Raw genomic sequence first — 23,308 nt, 5'->3', positions numbered from 1 at the left:
GTAGATATGGAGAAGTGAGGAGTAATACATGGCACAGAGCAGGAGTGGTTGTTATCCCTGTGGCAGGGCAGAAGTCCTACTGCTGTAAATAGTGTGTGTGTGTGGGAATGTAAGGTTGGCAGGGATGGGGTTAAACCTGCCCGTGCCAGCAATCACAGGTGTGGCTATTCCCCAAGCGAGGTAACTGGTTCTAACCGGAGAGTGGCTACATGTATAAAAGAAACCAGAAACCTTTGTTTGTTAGAGGAGTTTGGAGGGGAGTGATTTTTGTATTGTTTTGTATCTGTAGTGAAAGCTATTGCCCAGCCTACAAGCGATTTATTCTTTTGTTTGAACATTTTATTTTGGAGCTTGTGCCAGTTTATTTTGTTCTTGTTTTGTTAATAAACTTGCATGCCTGCACCTAAACTGCAGCTTTCTGTCTCCGAGTCTCTTTCCTTCCGATAATAGCTTGGGCCGTGACACTACCCTGTCACAATCCCCAAAGAAAAAGAATCTACCAGCATTCATCCAATTCCCCTGCTAAATCTGAACAACAGCTACTCTCATGTAATAAAAATCAGTGGTTCTGAAATCTGACTTGGGAGTCCTCTCTACAATTTCAGCAGTTTGAACCTCCATCTCAATGTACTGCTGCAAAATAACATTGGACAGTCCAAGAATAGTACTAAACAGGGTATGTGAAGCCAGCTGGTAACATTTCTTATTTTTTTGACCCCCAAAAATGTACAAAAAAAATACTACACTTAATGTTTTTGTTTTCTTTTAACATGGCCTCTTTCCACTATTTAGTGATGTCAAATCACCCCTAGGGGAATGACAAATCGTATTCATGGACACTTGTGCATGAATACACATTGTAGTGATAAGACAAGTTTAATTATATTGTAGGAAATTCCTGCTCAGGAGGGAATTGATGCTGTAATGAACCACAACATTTGTACATGAGGAAATGTTTTTGAAGTTGGTTGCATTGGGCTGACTGAAACAATCGTTGCAGTACATTTCAAGACCAAAGCCCTATCTATTTGAGAGGGGATCGATCACTTTGTACTTTTGCTTTTTGTTAGATTCTAGACCCTTAGATTCTAGCTCCCACCTCTTAATTTTGTAACTGAACTGCAGCACAGGATCCCACTGTAAAAGCCATAATAAACTGTATGCACACAGTTTTTAATGGCTTAACCTGCACAATAAAGAACACATAATAAACAATAAAAATAAAATTACTTATCTGCCAGGGGCTGTACTGGCTGAGCTTGCCTGTGAGGTGAGTAATTTCCACTATGATAACTATATTTAAATACACTCACAATCTTTCCATTGGGTTCTACTTGAGGTCAAATTAGCATGGGTTTTCATTGCATATCCATTTCTCTTAAGTCTGGATACCTTCTAACTTTATTGCCTTTAACAGGTTCAGTTAACTTGCTGTATGGCTTTCTTCTTTCAAAGCCCTTGTAAATAAATAAACATGTCTCCTTACCGTTCCATTAGGATAGTTTCCTTGCAGGACTGGCAGACAAACAAATAACTCTTCTGAGCTTTCAAACTCTCAATCAAAGTGGGGAGGACTTCTAAACAAGTTGAGAAAAGTTTATTTTTCAGTTAACCTTGTACTCAACATATCTAATAAATACTGCAGCAAACATCCATGGTTTGTGAATGCCAACCAATCTATTCTAAATGCGATTGATCAAAGAATGTTTTAGCATTTGCCCTTGACATGTATTCAAAGCTATATGCAGTCTAATTTTTTTTTTTTGTTTAATCTAAGAAAATACAAATTCCTGAACTTACCCATGTCATTATCATTCTGAAGCTGCAATCTAATGTGTAAGCCATCCCCTGAAACCCTTTGCATTTCTCTGCAGGACGGTGGGGTAATGCCGACCCCTTTTGGTAGATCTATGTAACAGCAACTTTTAGCTGCCTTAATTCGTACATATGATGGTCCTGTTGAAATGTCCACCTCAGATGGATCTTCAGCAAAGCCACTGCTGCAATATGAAACAGAAAAAAAATCTCTTATGTTGTTTTAATATATATATAAATATGCCCAACTACCATATGCAAAATAAAGTAAAATATTATCGATCTCTTTTCATGCTGAAACATCTCAAAGCACTTCCTATGTATCTAAGCAAACAGTCTGGTTATTAGAACATACATGATTAGTATATGCTCTTTCATATTATTACCGCTATTATTGTATTTGTAGTAAAGTTCCAATCACAGCCTTGGCATTTCACAATCAACGAATTAAAAAACAAACAAAAGTCACTGTACTGTTCATTGGCTCTTGTAGAAATGTAAACAGACAAACAGAATATAAAAAGCAGTACACATTCTGGGTACCAGAAGCACATCTAGTGCAGTAGGGCCTAGATTACAAGAGTAATTTAACACATTGTATAGATTGGTAATTAATCAATTTCATTGATACTTCAGTCAATTTACCTCCTGTATGTGAGGGAGAAGAGGGTCTGTCTTAATACACATGATATTACTATTTTAAACCATTCCTTCTTCCTTGACAGAAAGAAGGATGCAGTTCATTTATTTTCACAATCTTGCTGTATACATTCCTGCTCCTTGCTGTGCCACTGGGATAGACTGAGTGAGGCCAAGGCCCCCACTAGACCTTAGCCATCAAAGCCGCTCTGTAATTGGCCACCTATGGTTTAACAGAGTGGGATATCCGTTCTGTTGTGAGGAATTATATTATTACATGCCCTTATTTACTGTTTTCAGAAGCTGCGATCTGCCAGTTTATGTCTGTGTGGTGCAGGAGGGGGTGATAGATTGTTTGCATCATAACTACATACTGTGCATCTTTTGTTTCTTCCCTGTCCACTTAGCAAGCCTTGTTTTTGCAGTTTATATAAAAATTTTAAGGGATGATTATAGAATGCAATTTCTTAAAAATCCCAAGTTTTAGCTAAAATAAATGAAAAAAAAGTATTTACTTTGTTGGTGCACAATAACTCTGGAAATTTTTAAATTAGCCACCTGACCTTTTCTCTGAAAAACAGCAAAGTGAAAATGTCCGCTGTTGTTAATTTATCACAAAAACTTTAAGCTACTTAGAATAAACTGAGATTTACATTTGGTTTTGCTTCCCTGAGCTACAGCAAAGCTAGGTGGTCACATTTATTACTCCCTTCTGTTGCAGATGGAAGCAGTAGCATGCCTGTTAGAAACAATCTTGCCCGACTTATGGGACACAATGTAATTCAACAGTCACTCAGAAATAATATATTTACTTTAAAACTTGATTGTGAGAGACTGCATCTTAAATAAAGAGAAACATTTTTTTAACACAGCTTGGGACACAAAACCTTTAATGTATCAACACACTTTAAGCATGTTAAAAGTAGTCTTGTCATTATCACAGCAGATTTTTTTATATCAGTCCTACAATGACAAGACTACGATTACTATTAGGCCTACTTGTTAAAAATGACACAGTCCACTTACTTTTGCAGTACTGATATATTGATATATACTGATATTTCTTAATTTTCTCATGTTATAACTGTAATCTGCTATATCATGGTAGAATATAATTTGATGAATGTTGAATTACAGTTTACCATACATTTAGTTGTACTATGTGTTACATTTCAATTTGAATAAAAACATACTTATATCAAAATGGAATAAGAACTACATTTTCATATTAGTAAAAATCCAAGTCTCCACCTGAACATACACTACGAAAGAGATGCATCATCTACACTAAGTAGAGGTGAAATGATTAATTGTATATCGATGAATTCTGATACTTTCTTTGCATGATATTGTATCGTAACAGGGGTATGTATCTTTTGTAACGTGACCAAAAGCACAATACACTGTAGCTCACCAAGTGGTTGTGAATGATTGGGTGTGTTTTATGGTTGATATGAATACATGCTTTCTCCATCTCATTTAATTTTTGTCTTTTATCAAAAGTAATTAAATGATCATGTAACCTTATTATGCAAGATATAAGCAGTCCATCAGGATGATCACATGCATCATATCATATTGCGACCTGCAGATTATAATACACATTGTATTGTTACACCCTTACTAGAAGCATGAATCAAATTAAATATTGCAATGATTAAATCTAATCTGTATTGTGCCGTGTGATCCCTTTGTGTAAGCTGCTGCTTAATATTTAAATTATAAGTACAACAGTGACAGTATAGTATATCAATATACAGTATACTAGGTGTATCATGTATTTCAAAAGCACACCACATGAACAACACTCAAGGCCGGATGTTAACTGAAATAATTTTTCACTATTTTATTTTCAAGCTAACATTCTGTACGGCTTAAGAACGCCTCTCACATGAGGGCATAATCAGGAAAAAACAAACTGGTTTGCAGCAGAATTCCAGCAACTCTTTTGCACAGCCAGACAATCAACGTCCTAAAAAACAAATGTAAACCAGTTGTATGTCAGCACTGTTTATCGACTTACTTACATCAGGGATGGCCACATCAGGCCCTTCTTGACTAGGTCTTTGTTCCACCCATGTTCTTAATTGTTCTAACTGAATCAATTAAACCTCCATCTAGGTCTGAGGCTGCCAACTATTTAATTATAACTTAAATTTGGTGTCAAATGGCCTTCCAGGATCAGAGCTTTACATAAGTACTGTATGCTCTGTGGCCATCTAGTGGATACATATAGTACTGCTACACACACTTCAATACTATTGTAACTGATACAATGGAGATATAAATTAAATCCTGTTTTTCAATTCAGAACCTTGTTCCAAACAGGTACTTACTGTAATTATGAATTCATTATCTAGGTTCAATTAAACAATTAAGGACAAATTCAGATGACCAACCACACACAAAGTGACTAGATACCATAAAGTGTTTGTTCTTTAATACAAGTAAAGGCGAATCGATGATGCGACTGCTAATGGTAAGGAAAATAATTATGCTATTTCAATTACTGCTCCCAGCCTCCGTAGATGCCTAGATTATGCTGTGCACTTGGGAGTAGAATAGAGGAGACCTACTGCCAGGGTTGCACCATTGCATATTAATGTAAATACAATTAGAGATTTTTTAAAATAAGTGACTTTTGATCTTTTTTTGTTTCATATCACACTCAAATGTAATATTATTAGGCTAATTAACTAAAGCAATTTAATTATACAATGCAGTGTTTCAGCAAAAAACCGAACTGATCAGTCAGTCCCTTGCACTACGTCACGTGGACTGACAGACATTACTTCTTTACCTTCACACCTGTTATGGGCAGTGTCTGTAAAATGTTATCAAACAGATTTCTTAGAAAGCAGAACAAAACTTGTTAAAACTTAGTTAGCTACAACAATTAAACACTTAAAAGTCAATTATAATTTCTACAAACTGGTGTTCAACTTGCACTGAATTAATTCCCGCGAACTATAACAGTACCGTATACACTAAAATGTTTAAATTACCTTAAAACTAAATGTCCGCTCTGGAGTCTTTTCCTGAGTTCAATGAAGACTTCAGCCTGGGTATTGGAATCGTCCATTTTTAAAATTTATATATATTACCAGTTGCTGCAATGAATCTAAACACCACAGAATACGGCTGCAAGTGCCTTAACTTAATTCAACTGAATTCACTGCACATGCTTGTAAACATGGGCCCCGGAAGTACTGTGCAAGAAAATCGTCGAGGAAAATAACAGCGGAACCTAAGCCTAAATGCGTCACAAACTAGATAACAGTCACTGCTGCAGCGACACCTATTGTAAATATATTGTATGAACACCTCGAGTGACACGCCAGTGTGGAGTTCTTGACATAATACACTAATACAGTACCATGGTCTCCATTAATTTTGATGACGATAAGCAACTTTGAAATATGTGACCAAAGCGATTTTACCCTTGAAATACACCAGTTACGAACTTTTGACCTCCTCCTCCTCGTCCGTATTTTTTTTACTTCATAAATCAGAAAATATAAAGATATAAAAACACAACCTCAATGCCAAATTAATAATAATAATAATAATAATAATAATAATAATAATAATAGTAGTAGTAATGTAAATAATACATAATATAATAATTATATTAGTCAACTGCTTTCTAATATTTAACATAAACTGCCTGTAAGAACCCCATTTAACTAAACACCTACTTAAACACGTTATTTTATGAAAGAAGGAGCATTTATCTTTTAAATGGTAAATGCAACATTGAAACATTTTTAAGAGACCATTCTAATGCACGACAGTTCATGTCTCTGAATTGTTTAATGCTTAAACATGTTAAAAATCGGATTTTCCATGCATAGCCAAGACTGTATGTTCACTATTTAACAAAAACAATGCACCTGGCTTTGTACTGCGCTGTGTCTATTCATTCATGCATAATGAATTAGTGGGAAACCTAATGCATGGAGCGTATATTAAGTGCCAGGACTAAGCGCCGATCTGTAGTCCGCAGTGCAGTCTGGGAGCTGTCGGCTGGTCTTTGTGTGTCACAGTCATAAGAAACAGTGAGGAAACACAACACTATCCTACAACAAAGTGTTCTGTAGTTTCGCGTTTAGTTTGTGACCCGGAATGATGTAGCAGACAACAAATCAAATTAAATACGCCTTTTGTTAGCTTGCTATTAAATTGTTTATGCTTAACAGAGTGATAAGGGCCCAGTATATCCCGGAACTGGATACTGTCTATATTGGTATTCAGCCTTGACTCCCTCTGACTGCTTGGCTGAGAAAACACAGCACAACCTCGTTTGGTCTTGTATTTGCATAATTTGTTTGAGTGAAATAACGTAGAAACGGTAAGCAATCTTTATATTTGGTTCAAGTCTCATATCGGCAGAATCTGTTATTTAAAAAAACATTGTTGTGAAACCGAAGCGAAATCATTAATTGCGAATGACATTGCTTTCATCAGATGCTGAGACCTGTCACACATTCGACATTATCTAAAAAAATCTGTATTTATGAGGATAGTAGTACAGAGTTCAGTTGTAATTCGGGCGAGATCCATTTTGCTTTTCAAAAGGCATTTTGTAATGTTTTGGTTTCAAATTTAATGGCGCATTAAATAACTTAAAGAACACGTAATGTACTGTACATATATATATATATATATATATTCTTATATATATATATATATATATATATATATATATATATTATATTTACAACACACACACACATTTAGTGCTGGGACAAATATCCGAATATTCGATATAGGCTTATAAGCTCACTTGTAAAACTGTACCATAAGCTTCAGTTTTAGGTACAGTCAGTCTTTAATGACATGTTTCGTTTTGGTGCATTACAAACAAAGCGGTTCCGTAGCTAATGGGGCGAATGGTTGTAAGGCACTGTCCAATTTTTGCTCAAGAACCTGGGGCTCATTATTATTTTTTTTTAGTAATATAGCTGTTCTTGACCCTGTATTTTGAAAGTTTTAGACGGCAAGAAGTTAGCAACAGACCGGGTTAATAGGATGCGCACGCGCAGCGACCACTACCTATACCCGCAGGTGCTGCTTCAGATTTGGGAAGCAAGTCAAACAGGTACACCACGTCACTCAGAAATCCCTCAACAGCAGTTTCCGTTGCTTGTTGATTTAAAAAGACATACTGCTCTGGCCGCTGTTTTTGCCTGAAATACAAACAAGACCGAGAAACAAATAAACAAACAAAATTATTTAACTTAAACTACTGTATGGAAGCCTATGTTTTGTAAATCAGTACAAACTACATGTGTCAGCCGTTTCAGAGCTGTCAGTCAGGATATAGGTGGAAATAAATCTACATGTGTGACAGTAGTGACTATTATAAGGTTTAGGCTTTGTATCTGTTTTTCTTTCTTGCAGCACCCTTTGAAAGGCTTCACTCTTGTCAGGTAATGATTTTGCATGAGTGAGGCGCTTGCTAATAGTACTTCAGAAGGATGAATACAGAGGAATTGGAGCTGCTGGCTGACTCCAAGTACAGGAACTATGTAGCAGCTGTGGACAAAGCCCTTAAAAACTTTGAGTACTCCAGTGAATGGGCAGATTTGATATCTGCTCTGGGGAAGCTGAACAAGGTAAAGTGTACTCTAGTAATATGAAGTGATCCTCCAGTGCACTTTAACATATGCAGTGAATCCTGTCTGTAAACTATATTTCTAACCAGGAATGTGTTTATGAATCCTAGCACAACTCCAGTCAGAGCAGGGTCATTGTTGATAGAGCTTATTGTTCTAAGCTGCAGTGGCCAAATTCACAGAAACCTTCAAACTGGACAAGACACATCTGTTTCCACTCAAACAATGCATTAAAGGGCTTATGGATATCTGGCATGCTGTATATTGCACTATAGCATGATGCTATTATGGACAAACTTGTTTTAATAAACAAAGATTAGGTTTTTAGGTTTAATTTACTAGACAGGGATGCAGTATTAAGTTATTTGTCATGTTTTTATAAATGTCTGCAACAAAAAAGTTATTTTGTATTGAGACCTTTCACTTTTGGATTGCTGGAAGATTAGACTGTGGTTTGATAAACTACTTCTACAGAGTAAATCCTGTTATATATCAGTGGACTGAAAATTAGCAATTCAGTTGGATAAAAAGGTCCAAAATACATTAATAACCTTCAGATATAGGTAATATCCCCACACAAGGAGAACAAAGGACAATAAATAAATAAAGGAACTAATACTTTCTCACTTCAAAATAAAAGATAAATCATATTATAATAGCAATAACATTCTCCACATCAAGAATTGCAGACAGGTATGGCAAATAAAACAAAAACCAGCCCGTAATCTATGGCAGTTCCTTTTGTTTGGGGTATTTCTGTTCAATTGTACTGCTTAATAATAAGACAAGAACAATCATGCACTAAAGTGAATTAAGTAATTCAACTAAACCACAGATTACATTACAGTATGCATCCAGTGTGCATCTCTGTCACTACATGTGTGCATTAACTGAATTACTGAAAAATCTGAATGATTCCATCATGAATAAATCAAACCAGAATCTACTTTAGCTTTAGTAATAGGAGTTAAAGGGAGTAAATGTTTATTTATCATCATACTCCTGGCTTGTGATCATTTCAGAAATATGCTTCGTTAAAGTTATATCTGAAAGCCAGAACTGGGTGGAGCCTGTTTAAGCCTGTATAAACTGAATAACCTGTATTTATGTTGACTACATTCTTACAAGGTAACTGTTTATAGGATTTAAGTTCTATTTTGGTTGTTTCCAGGTTTTACATAACAACGCCAAGTATCAGGTTGTTCCCAAAAAGCTCACAATAGGCAAGCGTCTTGCGCAATGTCTTCACCCAGCGTTGCCCAGTGGAGTCCACCGCAAGGCTCTGGAGACCTACGAGATCATTTTCAAAATCATCGGACCAAAGCGACTGGCCAAGGATCTCTTTCTGTACAGGTACCGGTCAGCTCTCCCTGATGAGCACAACGGAAGCAGATCTTTGTCTGTTTTAATTAATTCAGTACTTGATATTTATGAAAATGTTATCCACTCCTGGTTTCACTGAGTTTAAGGTGACACACCTAATTGATACCTATAAACTGTGTCAAATCAAGCTCTTATTAAAACCTAGAATATTTAATTGATGAAAATAAACTTAAGAAGCTCACTTATGCCAGTTCGCACCTAGCCTCCACCGTGTTACACATGCAGCCTAGACCCCTTGAATTATCAATGTCGAGTGTGAATTCATGGAAGCGGTGTGTGATTCTAAAAGGGGGTGATTCATGTTTTTTTTCAGCTCTGGACTATTTCCTCTTCTTACCAATGCTGCCATGTCTGTGAAACCTGCACTGCTCTGCCTGTATGAGGTCTACTACCTGCCCTTGGGTAAAACACTGAAGCCAGGATTGCAGGGACTGTTAACTGGAGTTCTGCCAGGTTTGGAAGAGGGATCAGAATACTATGACAGGTAGGGGAATAGCTGTGCAGAAACCAAGTGCACAGCAGTGTAGTGCCAGCAGAATAACTTTATCTGAAGTGGCAGATCACTGGATGGAGTGGGGTCTTACAAGTCACTTTGAGAATTTGCTATAGAACCACTCAGAATGACTGCAGACATCATAATAAGGTATTGGGACAGTAAAAAAAAAAAAAAAAAAAGTGCTTTTTATTGCAATGGAATGCCTCCTACATACAAACTGATCTTTTATATTCACAATATGGCTTACTGTAATAAGCGCCAATCACATCTGTGCAAGGTTTTCGTATAGTACTGCACATGCACAACAGGACCATTAAGAGGTCCTTCACACTTTACCACTTGATGTTGGAGTCTGCATCACCTAATGATTTAAGTGTGTTAATCAAAGCTCATTTCAACATTGAAGACATTTAAAAAAGTCTTCTGGCTGAATCGTTTGTTATTGAAACTATTAAGCTTCTTTGTGCACTTGGCTTCCGTCTATGAAGTGTTTTATAATTATAATTATAGATGAAATGCAGTACACAGTTTACTAACTTTTTCCTGTTCTCGTTCCATTAGAACCAATGCCTTGCTGGAGAAGGTAGCTGCAGCTGTGGAGCAGTCTGCTTTCTACAGTGCTCTGTGGGGCAGCATCCTGACCAGTCCTGCAGTCAGATTGCCAGGAGTCACATTCGTGCTCTTTCATCTCAACCGAAAGCTTTGCATGGAAGACCAGCTTTACATCATCGGCAGTGACATTGAGCTAATGGTAATGGCCACTCCTGACAAGCTGACATCATCATATTCCCCCAGTGGAGACAAAAATAATATTTTATTGTAAAGAATACATTCATATATTTGTTCATTAATGCATGTGATTCATTTGTGCTTTTGTGTTTTTAATAATTTACATTATGGACAACTTTTTATTCATAGATGATCACAAAATAATTGTCCCAGAGCATTGGAAAAGTAAAAATCTTTCAAGCCCCTGTCCCCTGTGTGTGATTTAAGGAATGCAAATATTGCGGGTTTCAATGTAATGCCGGCAGTGTACACTAGATAGCAGTTGCAGCAAACCATTTCATTTGGTGATGGACCCGACCTGAACCCTCAATCCACTGCAACACTGTCTCCTTATCTGTGACCCGAGGCTCAATCCTTTTATTAATAATAATTATTTAAATAAAATCATAAGTCGAGGGAAGGGAACTGGGAGTCGAAAAGGAAATAAAATGATTACAAGCAGTTTTTGGTTGCTTTGATCCTTTCCCTGTTTTTCGCTTTCTGTCCACGTACACCTCTCAATCTCTCTCTCTCTCTCTCTCTCTCTCTCTCTCTCTCTCTCTCACCCTTGTTTTCTCCACTCCCCTGGACTTTTCCACGCACCCCCTTATATCCTCTCGCCCCCTCTGCCCCTACGTCCTTCGTGCCAAACCTGCACCCCAATTCCCCCATACACACAACATGCAAACCCTGTACGCATGCACACAACATGCAACCCCCTGCACGCACACACCACCATGCAACTCCTTACACGCACACACGCCCTAAACGACCACCCCCCCTTGCTGCAATAATAACGTTAGCTATCTCTGCTTACTTACATTACCTTTTGTGCCATCAGTTGAAAGGGAACTACACCTGTGCATTTGCAGAGGTGATGTATCAGTTTTGTGGCTGTCGTACACAAAAACATGACAGGTTTTACAAGCAACAAATCCAGTCACATTAGTTCATTATTTTCATTCACTGTGATTCCAAAAATAATTCCATACCAAGCAGATGTGATAAAAGGATCTTGTGACAAGTGCTTAGTCAGCTGACACCTCCCTAATCACCTCCTGCTTTAGTGTAGGAAATACATTTACCTTCTAATAACGTTATTTGGGAAAGGGGTGCAGACGAGTACGCTGGAAGGACAGAAAAAGTCTTTGGTGAGACCCAAGTCTGACCTGAAAATGACATTTTCTGACCCGAACCCAACCCGCTTTGTGGGTCGCCCGACCCGATGCTGGACTCTACTGGCAGCTCTTTTAACAAAAGGTCATTTAGTGTTTTTTTTCCTCTGTTGTTTTCAGGTTGAAGCAGTAAGCACCTCAGTGCAGGACTCCAGTGTGCTTGTGCAGAGGAGCACACTGGACCTCATACTGTTCTGTTTTCCATTCCACATGAGTCAGGTAATTAAGTGCAAAGCAAAATAGATGTTTTTTTTTAGTTTATTTCAATTATAAGCCCTCACAGTACTCTGTGTGTGTGAGTGTGGAGGGTATTGCAATTTGCAGTGTTTGTATTGCCAAATTGCGGAGTGGCTGATATGGGGTCTGGATATCTCCCCATGTTTTTGTAGTGAGTTAGAAAAAACCTAAGTTTCCAATTCCACATTCCACAGTTTTTTTTTTTTTGTTTGTTTGTTTTTAAGCCATGGTTGGAAATGTAAGTTGCTGACACACTAACATGCTTGTTCCATCTTTGATTCATTCATGATTGGTAAGGCAGGAGAGTTGACAGGCTTTGATAAAGGGCCTCTCTTGTCAAAAGCTTGAGCATTCAAGACTATAAATTCAAGAAATTACTGATGTTTCACAGGGGATAGGCTCAATGCACTGTATTCTGCCCTGAAGGCAAATTATCCACTCCATAGTAAATGTGTAACGTGGGACACTTGCTGTGTGTGGAAACTGGGCCCAATTTCTTATAAAGGCATTTTAATGTTATAAAAGTAACCAGAAGCAACTGAATGTAATAGTTTACCTGTTCCTACCTTGCTAGATTTGGCAGCAAACTTGACTCCAGTTTCCTAATAGAATATCGAACAGGTAATAATCAGCAATAAGCAATGCATTGAAAACCATACATTTTATCATTCAAAATCAAAAAAAACAAATAGACTTTTTAGAAACATCTTCAAATACATAGCAATATACTACTAAATGCATTGAGAACTCTATTATTAAAAATGAAAGAAACAAATGTAGATTCCAAATAGAGTGTTCCAAGTAAGTAACCAGGATGATTAATCAATCAATGAATGTTAATGGAGGCTTGCAAAAGTAAAAGCAGAATTAATCAATATTAGATTAAATTATAGCATGTCTGCATATGATTTTTGTAATGATGTTGTATTTGTATCCTTTATATATATATATATATATATATATATATATATATATATATATATGTATATGTATATGTATATATATATATATATATATATATATATATATATATATATATATATATATATATATATATATATATATATATAGTATTACCATAAATGTATATATATATATACAGGCAACTCGTACTGATATGATCCGGATCCTGTCGGCAGCATTGCATGTTGTACTGCGCAGAGACATGTCCCTCAACCGCCGGCTTTATGCATGGCTTCTTGGTAAGCTTTACTCCTCTCTGGGTCATTGTAAGTTTTACAAATTCAGGTAAAGTGATTGAGGCTAACAAAATGATTCTATAAATCTGACCCGTTTTGCACTGCCGTTAGCGACAGAGCTGTCAAGTGTGCAGTTTTGAAAGAAACACACAATACACCTTTTTTTGCTTGTTTTTTAAACATACCTGGAATTGAATTAGGCTAAAGAAAGTTTTCAGTTTCCATGGTTTGCTCTCAGGAAATGTGTTGCAGTTCCATGGTAATTTCACCTCAGCAGTGTTTTCTGCACAGACTTTTTTTTTTTTTTAATCCACTCAAATCATGTGATAATATGATCTTTGTCACCTTCTATACCCTACTCTAGAGTGAGAGTCTGAATACATAAATGGAAAGGATATGTTGTCATATGAATTGAGTTGAGTGAGGAAGGCTGTTCAGTATCAGCACTTATGATTCTTAGGCAGGTTCAAAGCCAAGAAAAGTAAGATTTAGAGAAAACATGTAAAAACTCAATATTAGAACAACTGAGAGTCTTTGTAAACACAGTAAAATAGAATTATATAGCTAGTAATTAAAAGCAAACTAAAAAATTTAAAAATTACATTTGAAGTTACTTGCTCTTTAAGAGATGGCTACATAGAGCATGAAGTGTACAAGGATGTAAGTCTTGACGTGTCCTCTAGTGATAAGTGCTGAGGTCTTTCCTTTTTTGAAGGTTTTGGATAAAAGTTAAATAAATAAAAACTCATTATGTACTGCTTCCTCTATCAGTCTAACTTCAACAAAATGTGAGCTTTTGTGATGTTTGTTTATTCAAACTGTGCTGTATATTTAATTTGTAAAATGAAGACTATTACTACAGTTATTGCAGTATGTGTATGAAATGGTTCATGGTGTTTATTTCTGTTTTGTTTCGATGCTTACATGTGGCCCACCTCTTGGTGAGTCCTCTGTGCTTGTGTGGCATGTGTGTGTGTGTTTAGAGGAAGTCCGATAGGTGTTTCAATCACAGACTAAATGTTAGATTTTCCTTTGTGTAGGCTTCGACAACAACTGTGTCAAAATAGGCCCCAGGAGTACACGGCACAGTAACCCTGAAGAACATGCCACATACTATTTCAATACCTTCTCGAAGGACATGTTGGTTCAGGTATATTCATATTTAAAATGAATGATATATTATGTTTTTTTAAGTATTTGTTTTTTCTTTTACAATTCCTTATTTCACAGTTTTGCAATCAACAGCTGTCCTCATTCCATTGTAATCTGACAGCCTTGCCTGCATTTTGTAGACACAGTCGGTGTGGCAGTGTCACATGATGGCTCTCATGGTGACGTCAGACCAGGAAATAGATGGACACATAAGAACATAAGAAAGTCCATTTGGCTTATCTTGCTTGTTTGGTTGTTAGTAGCTTATTGATCTCAGAATCTCATCAAGCAGCTTCTTGAAGTGAATGCGCTGTTGCGTGTATTTAATAATAAATAACCAAATATACAGGTTGAATGAAACACTTGCACAAAACAAACAGCACATTGGCCAAAATAAATAGACAAACAAAACAATGGACAAACCCCAAAACAAGTATCAATTGTTATTTATTTTCATTATCATTTTTCTCTCTCTCTCTCTCTTGTTCTCCACTGCAAACACACCAACCCCGAGTGAGTGATTCGTGCCTCCATATATACAGCTGTGCCAGGATTCAATTGCTAATTAATCATTCAGTTGAATCCCAGCACATTAACTAATATGTGCCATCCCGTGCTCACATACTGCTACACATTTTAATCTGCAGTTTACATCACTGATGCTACATATCCCATATTATATCCCATGAACCAATATGTGTACACCAACAATAACACACTGCATACAACATATAAACATAAAATACGTACAGGGGCGGGCAGGCAGAGTTCAAACCTCATATTGTCACATGATTATGTGGAATGAGGAAGGCTGTTAAGTCCTGGTACTTAGGAATCGCCAGACACCCTCAAAGCAAGTAAGAGCAATGTCTTGGGTATATTTATTACAAAACTAGAAATGCACACATGAAGTATTTAATTTAGGACTGTATTTTTATTTTGTAAAAAAAAAAAAAAAAAAAGGCGCTTTGAAAATAGCGACTGTTGTATTTATTAAATTGTAATGAATGTAAAAGTTTTTATAAATACAGACTGACTTGTATTGTTTGTATTTGTTAGGCAATGGTGGGGATTCTGCAGGGGAAAGCAGTTGGAGGAGAGGAGGAGAGTGTGCTCATGCATGACCTTAAACCTTTCCGCATCTTAATTAGTCTTCTGGACAAACCAGAGCTAGGTATGTACAGCCAGTAAATAGCCTTACCTACACTTCTGTGGATTAAATTACCAACAACACATATATATATATACCTTTTTCGCAATATTGTTCTCTGAAAACGACACCACATTTACTTCTTGTAATACGTATATTAGTATATTATTATACGCAGATCATGTGTTACACAGAGTAAATGATCTACTAGGAATCTGTTAAAATAATGGAATTTATTAAGCATGCAATACATTCAGAGAATCTAATAAAACAATTATACAATCAACATTACACTAAAACAACATTGCACAAAACCAATGCTTTAGAAAACTGTTATTATTAATAAAATGTTTCTTAATTCAGCCTTGGTATAGACTGATGTTATAACAAAGCATGCACAAATTACACCAAACCCAGGATAATCTAGCAGGTAGTATGGCTTCCTGAAATATGACCAGCCGTGGCACTTCCTTCTTCAGGGTCTTAAGCCCCTTGGCTATATCTTACATACACTCCTTCACATGTATTTTAATGTGCAGGGCCTCTGCCCTGTCACAGTTTGATTTTGATGAGACAGTCGGGGCCTTGATGAGTGACGTGGCCTATGGTTTTTTTATTCTCGCGTCGGGGCAAGATTAAAACTGACAAAAATGTGACAACTCTTGTTTTTTTTATCATTTTGTTATGTCAGTGCCTCAGAGTTTCATGCATTTAAATGGGGATTTTTTTTCCATTTATCTACACACCATACGCCACACTGTTAAGGGAAAAAATATATATATATATGTGTGTGTGTGTGTGTGTGTGTATTATATATATATATATATATATATATATATATATATATATATATAAAAATATTAAAAATACAAAACTGAAAGATCATAATTGGATAAGTCTCCACCCCCCTGAGTTAATACTTTGTGGAAGCACCTTTGGCAGCAATTACAGCTGTGAGTCTGTTGGGATAAGTCTCTACGAACTTTGCACACCTAGATTTGGCAATATTTGACCATTCTTCTTTACAAAATTGTTCAAGCTCTGTCAAGTTCCTTGGAGAGCGTTGATGGACAGCAATTTTCAAGTCATGCCACAAGTTTTCGATTGGATTTAGGTCAGGACTCTGAATGGGCCACTCAAGGACATTTACCTTTTTGTTCCTTAGCCACTCTAGTATAGCTTTGGCTGTGTACCTTTTTGTTCCTTAGCCACTCCAGTGTAGCTTTGGCTGTGTGCTTTGGATTGTCATGCTGAAAGGCGAACGTCTGTCCCAGTTGCAGCTTTCTTGCAGAGGGCAGCAGGTTTTCCTCAAGGACTTCTCTGTACTTTGCTGCATTAATTTTCCCTTCTATCCTGTTAAGTGCCCCAGTCCCTGCCGATGAGAAACATCCCCATAACATGATGCTGCCACCACCATGCTTCACAGTAGGGATGGGATTGCACCAAACATATCGCTTTGCATTTAGGCCAAAAAGTTCAGCAGTCCACCAAACTTTTTGCCACGTGGCTACAGAGTGTTTTTTTGCATACTTCAAATGGGATTCAAACTGTGCTTTCTTGAGTAATGGCTTCCTTCTTGCCACCCTACCATATAGGCCAGATTTGTGGAGTGCTTAGGATATTGTTGTCACATGCACACTTTAACCAGTCTTGGCCATAAAAGTCTATAGCTCTTGCAAAGTTGCCATTGGCCTCTTGGTAGCCTCTCTGATCAGTCTCCTTCTTGCTCAGTCATCCAGTTTGGAGGGAAGGCCTAATCTAGGCAGGGTCTTGGTGATGCCGTACACCTTCCACTTCTTAATAATCGTCTTGACCGTGCTCCAAGGGATTTTCAAGGCCTTTGATATTTTGTTATACCCATCCCCTGATCTGTGCCTTTCAACAACTACAGGAACTGCTGAATGTATCCTGAAATTGTGAATTACTACAGTTTAACTCAAGTGGAGGCCACTTAACTTGGCATGTGATTTTGAAGGCGATTGGTTACACCTGAGCTAATTTAGGATTGCTGTTATAAGGGGGGTGGACACTTATCCAACCAAGGTATTTCAGTTACGCCAGTGTCTTCCAAAAGTTGTGATGGTGACCAAAACGTGTGTGAGTACTGCTGTGTAAAAATTTAGCTTAAAATTAAGTTGCATTTAAGAAATGTAGAACAAGAACAGCAAAAAATTAAAATACACTTAAGGCTTGTGTATTGCACATGTGCCAGTACCAAAATGTCCTGGAAACTTAAAATAATGCAGCAGTAAATTAAACAATTAAGCAAACAATGAAGTGAAAAGGTTACTGTACCAAGCTGAAAAACATTATTGTTGTGACTCTATGGCGAAGTGCCCGCCCCTGTGTGTATTTTGTGTTGTGTGTTAATGTTGGTATATAGTCATTGGTAGACGTGATATAAACGGGTCTGTGTAACACAAGTGTTTAAAATGTATATTTGTATTTAGGCACGAGGATTGCACAGCACTTCACGTGCAAGTAAAATGTAATAATATGTGAGCATGGGGAATTGCACTTTATTAGTTCACGTGCAGTTGTATTGCGACTCCAATTGAATGATTGATTAGCAATCGAGTCTCGATACAGATGCATCTGAGCCAATGGAGGTTCAAAGTGTTGACGATGCAACAGCTGTTACAGTCAATCGGATCAAGCAACTGGTTCACCATGGTGGACCTCAAAGATGCCTATTTCCACATCCCCATAAATCCAGTGTACAGGAAGTACCTGCGGTTCACTTTTCATGGAATAGCGTAAGAGTTCTGTGCCTTGCCATTTGGCCTCTCCCTAGTTCCACGTGCCTTCTCCAAGTGCATGGAAGCTATCTTGACCCCATCGAAACTCACAGGCATCAGAGTACTCAATTATCTTGACGACTGGGTAATTTTGTGCCCAGTCTTCAGCACAGGCAGAGACCCACATGGGGCCTTACAGTGAATCATGCAAAAAGTCAGCTAACGCCTTCCCAAACCAGCCTCCTATCTAGGAGTGTGCTTGGACTCCAGGTCCATGCAGTCCACTCTGTGGGACAACAGAGTGCAAAGAATACTCCTGCTTGGAGCTCTTTCAGCTCAGCAAAGCACTAAAGGTGGCGACGTTCAAGAAACTTCTGGGCCTGATGGCAGCAGCTTCCCAGACTCTTCCATTGGATATCCTGCACATGCGCCCTCTGCAGGCCTGGTTCAACAGCAGGGTTTTTCAGCCCATGTTGAACTGTAACCACATATTTAGTGTCTGATCACTGACTAAAGGCATTCTCTTGGTGGAAGCAACTGGCCCATCTACACCTAGGCTTAGTGCTGGGCATGGTCACTAGAAGAGATGTCGTCACCATGAACACATCCAGCCTGGGCTGGGACGCTATGTGGAATGGATGGGGTTTGCAAGGTGTGTGGAACCCCCCTTGGCAGGGTCTCCACATCAGTGTTTTAGAGCTGCAGGCAGTTTACCTGGCCTTGCAGAGTTCTTTGCAGGTTCGAGGGAGACATGTGCTTGTCATTCCAGACAACACAACAGCTCCTGCTGTGTCTGGAGAAAATCAGGCAGGACAGCGCCAAGGTGCTCTTAGTTGCCCCATATTGGCCCAGGAGAATCTGGTGTTTAGACCTGATGCAGCCACTAAGCAGCCAGCAGTAGCAGCTGCCTTTCCAGTCTGACATAGAGCGACAGCTCTATACACTCTGCCCAGTTCAGGCCCTGGAATACTACGTTGACAGGACGAAAAGTTGGCGGCAGTCCGAACAATTTTTTGTCTGCTATGGGGCGAAGTCCCATGGTCAAGCCCTGTCTAAGCAGCAGCTGTCCAAGTGGATAGCAGACACGGTCAGGACTGCCTATGAGCTGGCCAGCTTGCCCCTTCCAGAAAAGCTCACTGCCCATTCCACCAGGAGCATGGCAACTTTGTGGGCTTTATTCCAGGGTGCCTCTATTGGAGACATTTGCAGTGAAGCGGTGTTGGCTGCTCCCCATACTTTTACTAGGTTCTACAGACTTAATGTCGTGGATCCTCAAAACCCTGGTTTTGGAACTAGAGTGTTAAGATTACATTCTCGTCGACCCTTACAACACAGGCATAGAGGGGGAGTTCATTTTTTTCACCCTAGGTGTTTGTTACTGGGGTTCCTTATGGTAAAGCACAGGGCAGCCTCTTGGCTTAGCCTTGTAACATTCCAGTTGTTCAGCAGTCTTGCCCTTGTGGTGACTTTAGTACACTCACCCATACAGTAATGGTTACATTTCATATTTGAAAGGGAGCTTTAGGTTGTTATCATAACCCTTGTTCCCTGAAATACAAATGCAACCAAAATGGTGCTATTGTTTGTTACTGTTTTGGGGATAATGGGTTTTTAGACTCCAGTTTTACAGATGTTAACGTCATTTCAGGGCCTGCCATTTTGGAAGATGTCCTGATTGAAGTATTCAGGACGCTGCATTCACAGTGCAAAGCTGAACTGGACTTGCAGACACAGTCTCCTTTCTGTAAAGACCACACACAGTTGAGCAGGTAGGTTTTTACTATGTTGCATGCAGTTGGGCCTCATTTCCAAAGATTTAACTCATGAGTTATTTAAAGAAAGTTTTTTCAAAGTCATTTGTTTTGTGGATACAATTAAGGTTTCTATGCATGATATCTTCTAGTCTAATTCGGTTTCATGAATATCAAACTTTATGTAATCTATAAAAAACAGAAGGGTCTTCACTTTCTTTGCCTTTTGACTTATGTGGTGATCTGATGCAAGATGTGTTGTTTTAGTTGGACTTCTATGTCTCTTTATCCACACATTTTTTTTGTAGTTTAGAGAAATGAATGTTTTAACAAGTCACTGACCATGCTTCTGCCCCTCCCCTTTTAGCAAACTGCGGGAGAACAAGAAAACTGCCGAACTGATTAAAACTGCAAACCTTCTATTCAACTCCTTTGAGCCGTACTACATGTGGGATTATATAGCGCGCTGGTTTGAGGAGTGTTGCAGGTAGGCACATTCATCGTGTTGATAAGGTATTATAAGTCTTGTATAAAAAAAACAAAATGTAATATTACATGATAGTGGTGTAATATTGCTGTATGCAGCAAAAGACAGCTTCTGACCTTTTTATTAACTGCATAAATTAAGACACAGTGCTGTGATATACTTCTAGGTATATTGTAATTCCGTCAGCTTTCAAATGAAGGCCAAATCCCAAAGATGAAACTGTATTTGTCACACATGCAGGTGAAGCCTTTCACAAACCTAGTAAGCTTTGTTAAAGGGTGTGTGATTTAGTGATATGCTTTCAATACTGTATGTATTTCTATGTAAAGTTGTGATAATGGACTGTGATATAGCTGTCAAGACTTCAAAGGGAAATCATTCAAAAATAAGGTGTCATTTTCACTTACACCTAAAGAAGAAACTGTTGAGCTGGTGCTTGTATATTATAGTTAATCCAAATAACAGTGTCACCTCTTCAAATATATTATCACAGTTAACTTGATTAACTTGGCAAACACAGTACTGTATAAAGTAGTTGAAACAATTAGGAGTTTAGTAGTTAAATAGTTTATATTTATCTACAGTAAATTACATTGAAGGGTATATAATACATGTAATACTTGATATTTGTTAGGAGAACTCTAAATGCAAGGCTGCAGGCTGGACCTGGTGGCATCAGTGAAGCATCAGAACTGTCTCTGGTAGAATTCTGTCAGCTGGTCGACTTCCTCTTGGATATAGTATCCTTGGTAAGAACTGTTATTTTAAGTTATAGTTTGTGACATGATAATATACCCAAATAAGGACTTAGTTAACCATATGTTTATGTATTGTATTTTTTAACAGCTGTGAAGGATAACTGTTCAAATATGGTAGTGCAGTACAGCTCTATTTCCATTTTGTTTAGACCAGGCATGTTCGGATTCCAATTTGCATTGTTTTGGAAACCACAAATAAAAATGTGTGTTACAGGTAACTTAGAAGGTTATTCAAGGACTTAAGTAGACAATGAATATATATGTATTTTTTAGTTCTTTTTTTAGTTATCGATTTTGAGAAGGCTGTGTATTCAGTGTTGTGCTTTGTGCTTTCTACATTATATTCACCCTATTACAAATAATATTGTATTTTATAGTCTGCAGACATAAAGCACAGCAAAGCTGGAGATTTTAGAAGTCTAGTTAAGGATTATGCCGACTGGTTTTGTGTAAGAGAAGTACTCTTTTTTTTTTTTGGTAAAGGGAAACATATAAATGTCCATCATTCTGTAAAACAATCATACAATCACATTATGTACTCCATAACATTATTTATAGGTATATTCCTTATATGAAATTCTTTATATGTATACTCTTAAACAAGGGCACCAACACAAATCAGATACTACCAGAGGCTAAGATTATTTTAAAAAGGGAACTGGATACAGCTATTCAGCTAGATTTTCTGCCAAGATGAGGGATCAGGCTAAGACCTGAATAGAGATGTTACTGTAAAACAAAACGTACAGTGGACTGAGAGAACACCCCGCTACATTATCTAGATCCTGCAATTAGTGTCTGTGAGTCTTCCCAGAAGAAATACATAGGTACCTAAAAAATAGGTTTGGATTTAAAATACATGTACGTACAATGTTTAGTTGTGTACACAAACCAGTTCGTTCAAAAGAAGCCATCCCAGTGCTATACCGGAACCCTGTCTTGTGTCTGTGTACCGAGACAGACAGGTGTCTGCATTGTAGCAGATGCCTCTATGCCTCGTGGTCCTCTGCAGGTGTGTCTTCTCTGTTGAAATCTGTGCTTTCTTGTTTTTCAAGCCTACTAGAAGTATGAGAGTGATCTGTCAGGTACAGTACTTCTGACACTTTTCTTTCTGTCTATTCACTTCATTGTGTCTCATCTTTGTCTGTTTCTTACCTTTTTTGTAATCATTTCAGAAATTGGTGCAGCTTTTGAAAAGCTCGGAAACATAAAAAAATGCATGTTTTCATCTACTTTGTCGACCTTGTATTCGTGCCCAATAATAACCTTGTTATCTGGATTGGTGGTGTCTTTATAATTTCAAATTATTTCAATTTACAGACATGTTCTCAAATTTTGTCTTTTTGCTTATTGTTTTTGTATTTATTTATGTAGAAATATTTACTTTCCACCTTATGGGTCTGACCACTAGCATCATTATTTAAAAAAATAATAATAATATTTTTTTTTTTACTAATATTTCATAACAAAGCCAGCACTAAAATGTTGGTCGTTTCATCACAATTTTCTCTTGAAAAAGCATCCTCCTTAGTTTTTTAAAGGGCTTGTGCTACTTACTATAAAATAAACCCAGTGTAAAAGAGGCCGCATTGCTACAATGGATGTCCTCTCGACCCCCAGGAAACATACATCGAAATCCAGACAGAGCACCTGCCCCAGCTGCTGCTGCGGATGGTCTCAGCCCTAACGAGCCACCTCCAGGCGCTGGGGCTGGCGGAGCTGACGGACTGCTTGAGGCTCTGCTCCAAGATCCTCAGTAAGGTCCAGCCACCCTTGGTGTCACCCGAAGCGGAGGGCAGTTTGCCGTTTACAGCTGGGCAACCCAGCTCTGCCAGAGAGAAGGAAGAGAAGAAGGTGAGTGAAGAGTAACTATTCCATACCTGCATTTGTATTTAAAACCTATTCCAAGTAAAGGTAATTTAAGAAATTAATATCTTAAAAT

The 23,308-nt window shown here is 37.8% G+C and overlaps 2 protein-coding genes across 5 annotated transcripts in view; one reads left to right on the top strand and one right to left on the bottom strand.

The window, feature by feature from the left end:
• The window catches only part of ube3d (ubiquitin protein ligase E3D), a 28,557-nt gene extending 22,728 nt beyond the window's left edge, over nucleotides 1-5,829 (bottom strand). Inside the window, exons 1-3 of the mRNA XM_041253258.1 lie at nucleotides 5,460-5,829; nucleotides 1,801-2,000; nucleotides 1,487-1,577 (exon numbers count right to left, since the gene is read on the bottom strand). Of these exons, the coding sequence (XP_041109192.1) occupies nucleotides 1,487-1,577; nucleotides 1,801-2,000; nucleotides 5,460-5,536 (368 nt within the window). The 5' untranslated portion in view covers nucleotides 5,537-5,829. The remainder of the gene's footprint in view (nucleotides 1-1,486; nucleotides 1,578-1,800; nucleotides 2,001-5,459) is intronic.
• A 616-nt stretch (nucleotides 5,830-6,445) lies between these two features.
• The window catches only part of LOC121317382 (protein dopey-1-like), a 41,075-nt gene continuing 24,212 nt past the window's right edge, over nucleotides 6,446-23,308 (top strand). Inside the window, exons 1-14 of one of the 4 annotated variants that reach the window (XM_041253255.1) lie at nucleotides 6,446-6,805; nucleotides 7,858-8,072; nucleotides 9,244-9,425; nucleotides 9,769-9,939; nucleotides 10,513-10,702; nucleotides 12,015-12,113; nucleotides 13,234-13,333; nucleotides 14,398-14,480; nucleotides 15,542-15,656; nucleotides 20,019-20,139; nucleotides 20,489-20,608; nucleotides 21,243-21,357; nucleotides 22,422-22,451; nucleotides 22,987-23,220. In XM_041253255.1, the coding sequence (XP_041109189.1) occupies nucleotides 7,935-8,072; nucleotides 9,244-9,425; nucleotides 9,769-9,939; nucleotides 10,513-10,702; nucleotides 12,015-12,113; nucleotides 13,234-13,333; nucleotides 14,398-14,480; nucleotides 15,542-15,656; nucleotides 20,019-20,139; nucleotides 20,489-20,608; nucleotides 21,243-21,357; nucleotides 22,422-22,451; nucleotides 22,987-23,220 (1,698 nt within the window). In that variant the 5' untranslated portion in view covers nucleotides 6,446-6,805; nucleotides 7,858-7,934. Of the gene's footprint in view, nucleotides 6,806-7,857; nucleotides 8,073-9,243; nucleotides 9,426-9,768; nucleotides 9,940-10,512; nucleotides 10,703-12,014; nucleotides 12,114-13,233; nucleotides 13,334-14,370; nucleotides 14,481-15,541; nucleotides 15,657-20,018; nucleotides 20,140-20,488; nucleotides 20,609-21,242; nucleotides 21,358-22,421; nucleotides 22,452-22,986; nucleotides 23,221-23,308 lie in introns of all 4 variants that reach the window. The other 3 variants (XM_041253254.1, XM_041253256.1, XM_041253257.1) reach the window with 3 other exon arrangements.

This window comes from Polyodon spathula, chromosome 6, assembly GCF_017654505.1.
Source record: "Polyodon spathula isolate WHYD16114869_AA chromosome 6, ASM1765450v1, whole genome shotgun sequence".
Lineage (NCBI taxonomy): Eukaryota > Metazoa > Chordata > Actinopteri > Acipenseriformes > Polyodontidae > Polyodon > Polyodon spathula.
The sequence above is the reverse complement of the archived record's forward strand: the minus strand, read 5'-3'. Positions and strand labels throughout refer to the sequence as shown.